Genomic DNA, 11430 nt, shown 5'->3' with positions numbered 1-11430 from the left:
GCCACATGGCTTCAGAAGTCTTGGAATAGAGTGCATAAGTCGTTTGGACTTCTCATTTGATTAATTTATGGTGTTTCTCTGAAGCTTTTCAGACGTGGGCAATATGGACTGTTGTTTGGAAAAAAGCTGCGTAAAGATTCTAAATTGTCCAATTATATTCCACAGAAAAATTGCAGCATACCGGTTTGGAACAAGTTTGTGAATTTTCTTTTTGGGTGAACTATTCCTTTAAGATCACAGCCCTGGTGGAGCAGCCCAAGCGTGATGGCTCTCCAGCGTTCCATAAAGAATAAATGCAGCCTCTCGCTGGCTCTGTTGAGACTTCTGCTCCCCAGGGCTACAAATTTACTAGTGACCTCTGCATTCCATTCTAGAGCTGTGCTACTTCCACTTTTTCCCCTTTGGAAAATTCCACTGCCACTGTAAATGTAAAGGGAGGGGTTAAGGCTCAGACACCACCTCTCCGAAGACCTGGACTGTGTGGAGCTGAGGCCACGAAGGAGCTACAAACTACATTCACAATACTCTCAGTGTCTCAGAGATGTCGTACAAAAGACAAAGGGAACTGCAAACTGGAAAAAATGCAGGTGCATCTGCAAAAATACACTATTATCTGGGATATATGACTATGAGATTTAATATCAGTGAAACGGAGCATGACTGATCTATGACAACAAATGTGTTGCATTCACACAAATGTTCAACAGGGGAAGTTGCATGAAACTTGAGTACTTAAGCACATTAAAATGCATTAAGTACAGGTAGAAACCGAGAAACTAAAGGGAAAATTGCCATCAATTATTCATTTTTACATTGTTTTAAATCTGTATGACATTATTCTTCCGAATGTTTGGTGTCTTAACCAAACTTCTTTTGTATGGAGAAAAATAAATATGCAATGGAATGGTGACTGAGGCTGTCAGTGTCCAACAATTTTTCTTTTTTTTTTTTTTTTTAATGTTTAAGCTAAGGGAAGTCATCAAAATGTATAAGTTTTAACCAGACAATTTGGGCAAAATAGCTTCAGAATGTGACTAGCTGACATGTATTTTGCATCCCTGTAAAAGTTATGATAGAATTAAAATTTTGGGTGAATTATCCCAATCCTCACATATCAGTGCATTTTAATACAATGTTAAACATCCAACATAATATCTGTCCATTTACAAGCCAAATCTCTTGCTCTGAATTTGGATGAAAAAGCATTTAAAGCCCAAACTCTTTTAAAGAGCCCTAGTTTTTCTAGAATTCAACCAGTTATTTTCCAGTATGCTACACCTTAGCAATGATATGGTTCTTGAGAATAACAAACAGGCCAGAGTTGCTCCACTATGACACCTGCTGGTGCACTTCAGCACTGCGATTCAGGTTAAAAGGATTTTTCTTGAGTGGTCAAAACAATTTAAGCTCAAATAACAGCTTTTGTGGCACAATGTTTATTACATCAAAAAATAATTGACAACCCTATTGACAAAAACAATGAATCAAATTATTATTATTTTGCGGAAATCAACATTATGCTCCAAATGCTGTCAATTCAGCTTAACTTGTGTTGAACCCAGACCACTCCTTTAAGATTACTACTGAATGAGATAACGGTCCAAGTGTTGCGTATATTTATTTGGTTTACACAAATAAAAAGAGAAACTTATAAAAAAGATGAGCTTTGTATCTTACAGAGAGAGAATCTTACGAGAAATTTCAACTACAATGAAATTTATTTCATATGACTCAGTCAAAAATCCAGGTTATCAGTTCTTATATTTTCAACTATTAGTGTTGAAAACTAGATAAACTACAAAATGGTACAGGACATTAAAAAGTTGTGCACTTAACACAGTAAATCTAATGGTGCACATTTTAAAAACAACTGCAAGAACAGAGAAATCTTTAGAAATGATCATGACAGGGAAGGTTCGTTTGTTATACAACAAAAACATTAAAAAAAAAAGAAAAATGGAGAAAACTCATTTTAAACTACACAATATGTTCAACCCTGTTTGAATGTTTCAAAATGTTTCTTCCTGTTACAAACAATTCCATCTCAAAACTATTCCTCTGCTGTCGACGTGGACCATCCATACATAAAACTAATCTCATTTGTTTTTGCAAATGAAACATTGTTCTTGTATACCATTATCAGAAGCTTTCATCAAGTTCCATAAAAACAAAAATGGCACAAAAAGCACTACTAAGCAGACAACTGTCACTTGACCTTGATAAACACCATTTTATTGAGAAAAAAACTAAAAAAGTCAAATAGTAACCTGACACATGGTTAAACGATCACTTGAATGAGGACCGCTTTAGGTTCTGGAGGCTAAACTGGAAATTAGTTCACCAAATCAGCCACAAGAGGAGGTACATTGGTTGAACTTCTGAGCGAAGCAATGTAATGGGAGAATAAACAGATAATGTCTTCCATTACAAACTTCCAGAATGACGATTGTCTGTCCTTTGCATTTATTAGTTCAAGGGACGATTTTTCTAGAGACAGTTGTCGTTATATTTTTACACAGATATTAGCAGAGAAAGAGAATAATTTCAGTGATTTAATGCTAATGATTATACATCTTAATTAAAACAATCTTTGAATCTCAAAATGGTGAATTCCTCTAAAATGTTGCTTTACTGATATACACAAACCAAAAACTAATGACCGGATTTTGGCCTGTAAAGGTTCACCATTAGAGCAGTAAAGAAAAAAACAGGTTATAAAAATGAATTGTACCTGATCATCAAAATGGAGAGAAGGTAACATCAATTGGGATGCGGCTTTCAAAATGTAACCAAAAAGGCCATCACGTCTTTGTCCAGGGTTATAGATCATAGTATGGTCAAGCAATACTACAAAACCAACTGTGTGAATAAAGTTCAAACTTTGACATGTACGGTTCACGTCTACACTAGCACACAACACATCATAAGAACATAGTTGTAGGGGCACAAAATACACAAATCATGACAAAACAGAGGGAAGATCAGAGATAAGAGGGAGGGAGAGAGAGAATCACATCCCACCAATCTGCTGCAGCTACCATTCTCCGTTAACTTTTGGCTCACTTTAAGATGGCTCGAGAAGTTGTCTGATGGGAAATGCTTTTTCATGAAGGTTGGACAGAGGTTTAAGATGGGCAGTAACCTCCCTTACTAGCTGGCCGATTCTTTTTAAATGGTCCGTTAAAAGTTGGCTATGAGAGTGTCACCAGCGCGATAAAGAGGATGAGGTTTGGAGGATTTGGTTTGTTTCCTCCTCTCCTCTGCCCTTTAAACAGCCGTGGCACTCTTTTCTTTCTTGTCGCCATCTTCGTGCCAGGTCAGACGCTCCTCGTAAAAGGCAATGACGATCTGTGGGCACTTGTGATTGGCTTCTTTTGCAAGCACAAGGTCTGCCTCATCAGAGTCCTTCCTGTGGTAGGAAATGAGCAACAAAGAAAAACATTTAAATTAATTGGAGGAATACAAAATATTACAATTGTGTTCCAATTCATAAATCACCCTGCACTGTTTAAGCTTCAGTTCTAATCAATCATAAATTGGTTTATGACATGAAAATTGTCTGCATTAACTGTTCTGTTCGCCTTTAGGTAAAGGTTGCATTAACCTAATGTTTTCTGTCATTTACAGAATTTTAAAAACATTGAAAGGAAAAAAATGTAAATGCTTTGTCATTTTGACAGCTAAAAACGCTACAAGTTATGCTATCTAGAACATTTCATGGGATATTGTTAATTGTATGGGGTGAACATTGTGAGGGGGGGGGGTCATTTACAAAGGTAAATTAAATATGAGTTTAACATCAATGCACAGACAAAACAAGAAAAAATAAAAAGACGTTTGAAAACTTCCTAAGGCCACTTGAGGAAACTCAATTCAGCACTTTTTAAGACCTGCAGAAGGTCTGTGATGGAAACATGTTAACACCAACATACAGGCCTGTTTGGGAACCGCAATGGAAAGAAATGTACGGTGCAGGGAGAGCTACATCCCATATACTGAATAATGTGCTGTTGTAATGTCAGCTATAGGTAGGTACTGCTATGACCTAATTAAATGATCTAACGTTAAAAGATTTAATTGTACAGCTACATGTCCACTTGTTCAATGAGCATTGTTTTGCCGACCATGCCTCCAGACTATTGTGGAATTTTTAGAATTGCTAACATTAGATCCTGAGTGCTCATCCAAAGATGTTGGTGTGACTACAGTACTAATAGGAGCTATGTCAGTAGCTTTATTTTAAAAGTGGAAATTAATCTAGCGTAAGAGAAGCTGCTCTGACATGGAGTTCAATTAACATTAGCTAAAAAGACATAATATACAGTACATAACCTACAGAAATAACGATGTTAAGAGTCAAAACCATACAATAGCCAACAGAAAAAAAGTGTATGTCCTTACACACACATAAAAAGATACACACACACACACACACTAAGTTTACTTACACCTTACATTAAACTCAGTTTTTCACAATTCTTGACATTTAACCATAGAAAACTTTCCCTGTCTTAGGTCATTAGGATCACAATTTTATTTTAAGAATGTGAAATGTCAGAATAATAGTAGAGATAATTATTTACTTAACCTTTTATTTCTTTCATCACGTGATAAAAACACAGTACTTACCACTTCATAAGGAACATAAGGTCTCCACAGGAGTCTGTTGCTCCAATAATCTTCTCTGGCTCCAGACCTCGCTCAAATCCTCTTGCAACAAGTATCTCATCCTAAGAGGAAAAAGGATGATGCTCAAAAAAACCAATGGCTCAAAATAGGCAGATGTTTATTTTATATTTATATCTTTACAACAAAAGTTCACATATCTGGAAAAATTGTCACGCAAGAAAGAGATTTGAGCCTCTGGAAACACCAACCATACCAAAAATACAATTAAAATTATAATCCATCTTAACTTTGTACTTAAATACACCTTTAATACCATATTAATGCAAATCATTAAATTCTCAACAACCCCCAAACAGTATTTTCCTTTACTGTGTGTGCTCTAGGGCTGACCCCTGATAGTCGACTAACCATTAGTCGATGAGAAGAGTCTTGGTCGAACAAGTTGATTGGTCAGTTGGTCGAGAGAAAAAAAACAAAAAAAACTTGTAGGGTGCACTATGGGATCATTTTCATTAAGCAGGGTTAAGCCTACACAATAAAGCAAGACACCTAGATTTCAAACTTTGAACTTTTTTATTTTATTTATTTTAACTAAAATTTCAAATGAAAATGGAACAAAATAAGTGCATTTAAAATGTGTTTTGTTCAACTTTTTGAAACATGGTTTTACAACAGTTGTGAAGGGCAACATCTCTTTGGCAAAGAAGCTTCATCTGTGCATTCTTTACCCGTCGGGCATTTCATTATCCAGGAAAATATATAATGCATGTGAATACATTTGTTTGGTTCTCTCCTTCACAATATATATTAGGGCTGTCGAGTTAATGCGTTAATTCAGTGCGATTAATTTTACCAAAAAAATAACGATTTAAAAAAAATTACGCAATTAATCGCATGCCCACGGACCATAATAAGGAAGATCCCTGAAATGCAAGCTTGTAGTACCACCTGTTTACTCCAGAGGGCAGTAAGTGAAATTTCAGCTGTATGAGCAACGCACAGTTTATACAGTGAAGAAAACATCTCAGTAGGCAGAACAACACAAACATGCATCATAAGGAGCGCAAATGCGAACTAAGGGATCTCAAGAGGTGTTCTGATTTTAAAAATTTTATGTTTATGACACAACGCACCAGAGACGTCTGATGCAGGCGTAAATTGACGGGCCCTTAAACAAGCCCTCATATACACAAACTATTTTCTGATGCCCCCCCCCAAATATATATATCTTTCATTAAATTAATATCATAAACGTGCGACTAGTCGACTAATGGTTTAAATTAATGACTACTAGTCAACTAGGAAAATCTTTGGTCAGGGGCAGTCCTAGTGTGCTCTCAAACTTTCAAAACAACCAAGATGTTAGATAAATAGTTAACGATAGTGCATGCTAATTAATTTTTCCCCAAAGAGATCAAACCAAATTCTTCATTAAACAGTTAAAAATCAAAAATCAACCCTGTGGAATAATGGCTGTGATTAACAACCTCGTAACTCATTGTAGGTCTTTAAAGGTTTTTAGGCTATTGCAAAAATGAAGGATGCACCGATAGGGAATTTCTGATTTGATAATTCACAGCACATTGTGGAAAATACTGATTTTAATGTGGAAGTTGGAATTACTTGCTAATGAATTAAAAATAGATGTCATTCAAAAGCTTGGAAAGTCTTAAATGCTGCTATTTAAGGTTTAACACATGTAACTTGAACCAGAAAAGTGCCCATATTACAGATTTATGCTGATTTAAATGAGAAATAAATGACAATAGACTTGCATAGATTGTATGGTGCCCATTTATACAACCATTTAGTAAGCATCTAATCCTGTTGGCTCACAAACAGAGACAATATGAACTTCTAACAGATGTAATAATCCTTATTAAATTATCTTTGAAAATATCAGCAGCAATTCAACCATCAGTGCAATAATATTTCGATTTTCACCAATTATTGGCCAATAATATATTGGCCGCCAATATACCATGCATGCCTATTAAAACTCAATTCCACTATGGAGAGAATGCATGGGATTTATACTTATGGAACCCTGTTGCACTTTAACTTTAAAATATTGAATCACTTTGAACGGTGTGTATTTTCTTACAGAGTTAACGCTCATTTCAGTGAACAAATTTTCCAGGACATTTTATATTCCCAACAAGTATAATATTCAATGGGGCTTTTCCACTGCACGTTACAACTCTACTGGACTCAGCTTGCTTTTTGGGGGTTTTCCACTGTGGATAGTGCCTGGTACTTTTTTAGTACCACCTCAGTCGAGGTTCCAAGAGAGCCCAGCCAATACTAAATGTGACGTCAAAATCCTGCAGATCACTGATTGGTCAGAGTCGTCACTACCAGCGTCACTGGATTTTCAGCACAGGACATCAAAACGCTTGTTTTAAAGTTAGCTACAGCGATAGCAGTATAATTTGTTCACACGTCTTTCGAATTGTAAAAAGAAAGGGCTGAGCGCAAAACCACGCCGTGGTCAATAAACGACGTGCAGACGTTCCTCTCGTAAGCGATGAACGAAACAACGTAAAACGAAAAGTCTTTCAGGAAGTCTCTCAGCTGTTGGCCGCACACGGCTCCCACCGGACCTACCAACAGTGTAAGGAAAAAGTAAAAAAAAAAAAAACTTAATTGACTACAGAACCATCAAGGAAAAGAGGAAGTGGTTCGACCAAATGGACGCTATCTAGACCGGCGAGCAATGGGAGGGAGAGTGCCCTGGAATCAGCCATGGCTGGAGTCCACGTTGGAGGATTGTACGTTTTGTTACGTTAATTCTATACTTGAAACTTGAAAGCTTCACTTTATTTAGTTGACCTGCTACTGGAAAGCTTGCTTCTAAAACAACCAGGCCAATTTAACTGTTACACTTGAGGAAAATCACCATGCAACAACAGCTTTATGAAGCACAATGAGCTAGTAGCTAACAGCTAGCGGTTGTGTTATTGTTTTGTGTCGCGTTTAAGATGATGTCACGGCAGTATAGGCGGTGCAACTATGACGATCAGCCAATAATCCCACCCATGTTGAGGCAGCACTAAACTGCAGTGGAAAAGCAAGCTCAGAAAAGTAAAGCAAGTAGAGTCGAACCGTAATGTGCACTGGAAATGTGCCATAAGCAAAAATACATGTGTCCATTTAAATCAAGCTTTTATTTTGGAGTTTCTGTGTGTTTAATGGTAGATAAGTGGTTCACTACATCGCCTAGTGTGATCATTAATCCCTGTAAAGCTACGATTTAATTAATTAAATATATAATCTGTATGTGCAGCCCAGTTCAGAACGTTCTTCTCTTTGTTTTGTACTGCAGACACAGATGATCATGATTAGGTTTACTCATTTGGGATTCAATTAATCGCAGACTTTTAGTAGTTTAATTATCACACTAGGATATATTGTAATTTTAATTTTATTAATTGTCCATTCAAACATTCGTTTTCGTACAAATGTGTCATTTTCCATAAGATTCTGCGTTTTATAGCTAATGCCACTTTTATGACTAGATTCCATACGCATTTACTGCATACAACATGTGGAAACCATGGTATAAGCAGACTACGATTGTTGAATTATTGAAAATGAATTCACATTCCAAAGTGTGAAGGCCAAATCCCCATGCTACCAATTTAGGGTGCGAGTTTGTTTTAAAAAAAAAATCTGTTGTCCACCCATCATCATTGTCTAAAGTTTATGACTTAAATGTTTTTGTGATTAACACAACAGCAATGTTGGAACAAAAAAAATATATGTTGTACTTTATCAATACTTAAACTATTTAATCGGAGCAAAGCAAGATTACAGCAGAAAAAGTATGTGACAGGGATTCGTTCATGACAGTGAACCATTGATGTTGTTTCACAATGCGCAGCTGCCGGCGCAATATTTGAGGACAAATAATTATTTGTATATTTTTTTAATTTTCCATAATTGGAAAACTGCATTGCAAAATTTCAGGTTTTTCAGGACGTGTAGGAACCCTGTTAACCGCCTTACCTCCTTTTTCTTTTTGGGTTTGCTGCTACCGCCATTCTCTTCTTCTGAGTTTTTCCTCTTGCTTGTGGCACTGCTGCTACTGCTGCTTTCTTTAGGGCGGGCCGAAGAAGAGCCTGTGCTGGAGGACTTACTGCTGGGTGTGCTTCCACTGCTTCCCTTTTTATAGGTCTTCATGAACTCTGAAATGAGCTCCGGACAGTCCAAGTTCTTCTCTGGTTCCCAGGTATTGTGTTTCCTGCAAGCAATGCAAGATTCATGCAGATCAGTTAACGCAATCAGATTTCCTTATATCATAGGTCTTTGTGCATGAGATACAACTATGGCCCCATTTCCACTTAGTTACAAGATGCGTTTCAGGTGATCCGATCTCATGTGGTTTGGCGAGACATGTCGCCGTTTACACCTGGTCACTTAAATGAGTCTCCTGTGACCACTTGTATTTGGAGGGGAGGGTCACTGTTTCATGACATCATACATCAATCACTATGTCAGTGTGTTACTACATGATAATAAAGCACAACAATGTCAGATAAAACAGTGCGCTGTTTCTCCAAGATACGGTTGAAATTTAATCGAAGCACAAACGCAACAAGCTAAGCAAAACTTTGTTATTTTAATGGTATATTAGGTGTTTATGCTTTTCATCTGTGTTGATATAAGACACACTAAAGAAGATCCATGAAACTGTTGTGATTGTGTATGTACCCGTTTTAACACTTTCCAATCAGATAGTCAGTTCCTATTAAAGCTGGTCGTAAACAGCGAGTTTAAACTCTTGTTTTAACGCAGCAGTTGATTGACAGGTAAGGGGTGGCGCTTCACTGCACGCATTCAGCACGGATTAGCTTTTACACCTAAAATGTGATGTGGACACATGCTTTTTTGGCTATTCATATGTGGTGTTTATGATTTCATTGAAAAACATTTTAGACCTGTATTTAGGACTGACCATATGTGATTGGATCACCCGAAATGCATCTTAATACCAGGTGGGAATGGGGTCAATGAAGTTCGCACACTAAACTAATTTGCCATGAATACATGGAGTGATCTTTTAAAGAACAGTTTTGGCATTTTTTTATGTGTGGTAACAATTTATATGCATGTAATGCAAACATTCACACAGAGTAGCCTTTCAGACAACTTCTAGAGATGTGAAAACAGACATACTGTATACAAATAATGTAAACCAAGACTTACTCTGAAAAGCCTTTCCACTTCAGGAAATATTCCACCCTGCCCTTCACAACTCTCCTGTCCAAGACCTTCTCCACCACATACTCTTCCTCATCAGAGGACCCAGCATCCTCATCTTCACGGTTCAGGTTGTTCTTCCCCATGGCTGATTTTGAACTTATTCTTTCCTATAAGCAACAGCGGCCGTGTGCTTCCTGGTTTGGGAGGAAACCAGTCCCACTGAAAGCGAAAAAGGCAATACAATGAATGAGATTTAAGGGTAAACTTCTGTTAGCTGAATTGCCATGGCAAAGGTCAATATTTGTGCTTTTTCTACACTCACCTAGTCTTTCAGTGCGTGACCTCAGAAAGTGCAGAGATGATCCTAAGTTACAGCAAAAAGGCTCCCCTAAGTAAACAAAGTCAATGTAAGAATAATTACATTTCATGATTTTCAAGCCTTGAATGAAGAAAAACTAAGAAACGATTACTTAAAATAACAGCTTTTGCGAGGTGTGGATACTAAAAAAATACTACTTGATATGCAAACAATGCTGCACACACTGTTATCAGAATAGATTGCATTGCATGCTGCCTGATCAACCAACGATAGGTCGAGCAACCATTCTGGCCATTCCCCTGGTAGGCCATGTTACAAGTCCCATACTCATTTACAAAGACCCATATATATATAAAACCAACCTTGCACTAGAAATAGGATAAACAAGCCATGTGTTCTTATCATAAAGCCACTCAGGAATCTTAGCGAGCAAGGCCAAAAACTGTTGGAAAAAGCCTTGAAAATATCACGTTATCGTAATTTCATATTTCAACTAAGAAATTAGTAAACAACAGCACGTAAAAGCATGGTATCAAGTGTGCACAGTATATCCACAACATCAGAGTAAATATCACATCGTAAACCGTTACATGCAGTGCTAGGAGCATGCTAACATTTTGGCTGAAGAAATACCATTGAGTGCTACCGTTAGCATGGCTAAAAGCTCGCCCTACAAAAGCAACAAAGCACAAAACAAAACAACGGAATACAAACTTGTTTAAGAAACGATTGTATACTCTTTCGGTGTGGTGTTTGTAAATAACAACCCAAAAGTAATCTCAACTAACCACTGCCTGCAAAAACAATGCCCTCTTAGCAACACCGTGGGCCGCGCTGAACAGAACAGATTTTTACCTGATCTTATCATCTTTAAACAACACTGACTGTTTCAATCACTTCCAAACGGCAAGGACGATTTACTATAGCATTATCTGAAATTAATATAGCTCATTATTTTATACTCACTGAGAGGTTTTCGGCGTTTTTCTATTCGTGCTGGATAATGGGCTGCGACGGCGCTTCTCTGCACGGAGTTTGCTGTTTTTCGCGCACGCATCCGTCCCAGTGGCGTGTTCAGCCAATCAGCGCGCGCTTGCGCGGGCCGCTCTCGCGCCAAAAACGGCGTCTTTTTTTCTTAACACGTTGTAATGATAAACATATAAATTATGTAGTTTAAGGGGAAAACATAAGGTGTGTGTGTGTGTATATATATATATGCATATATCTGTGTGTTGGGTGTAATGCCTTACTAAATAATTAATATCTATAATTACATT

The 11430-nt window shown here is 37.3% G+C and overlaps 1 protein-coding gene across 1 annotated transcript; it reads right to left on the bottom strand.

Annotated features, from left to right (window-relative positions):
• Positions 1 to 1619: 1619 nt before the first annotated feature.
• LOC127618644 (chromobox protein homolog 5-like) lies at positions 1620 to 11218 on the bottom strand. The gene is made up of 6 exons (XM_052091219.1): positions 11120 to 11218; positions 10157 to 10222; positions 9838 to 10053; positions 8638 to 8872; positions 4630 to 4730; positions 1620 to 3409 (listed from the first exon to the last, which is right to left on the bottom strand). Exons 3-6 carry the CDS (start codon positions 9975 to 9977, stop codon positions 3268 to 3270), a joined length of 618 nt encoding a protein of 205 aa, XP_051947179.1. The 5' UTR covers positions 9978 to 10053; positions 10157 to 10222; positions 11120 to 11218; the 3' UTR covers positions 1620 to 3267.
• Positions 11219 to 11430: the final 212 nt, after the last annotated feature.

The sequence above is a fragment of the Xyrauchen texanus genome, chromosome 25 (assembly GCF_025860055.1).
Source record: "Xyrauchen texanus isolate HMW12.3.18 chromosome 25, RBS_HiC_50CHRs, whole genome shotgun sequence".
Classification (NCBI taxonomy): domain Eukaryota; kingdom Metazoa; phylum Chordata; class Actinopteri; order Cypriniformes; family Catostomidae; genus Xyrauchen; species Xyrauchen texanus.
The sequence above is the reverse complement of the archived record's forward strand: the minus strand, read 5'-3'. Positions and strand labels throughout refer to the sequence as shown.

Excerpts from the sequence above, each read along its gene's own strand:
- LOC127618644 (XM_052091219.1), bottom strand. The coding sequence starts at position 9,977 with ATGGGGAAGAACAACCTGAACCGTGAAGATGAGGATGCTGGGTCCTCT. Across the intron at positions 8,873-9,837 it reads AAGTGGAAAGGCTTTTCAGA|GAAACACAATACCTGGGAAC; the intron begins GTAAGTCTTGGT and ends CATTGCTTGCAG. Across the intron at positions 3,410-4,629 it reads CTTATGTTCCTTATGAAGTG|GAAGGACTCTGATGAGGCAG; the intron begins GTAAGTACTGTG and ends TTCCTACCACAG.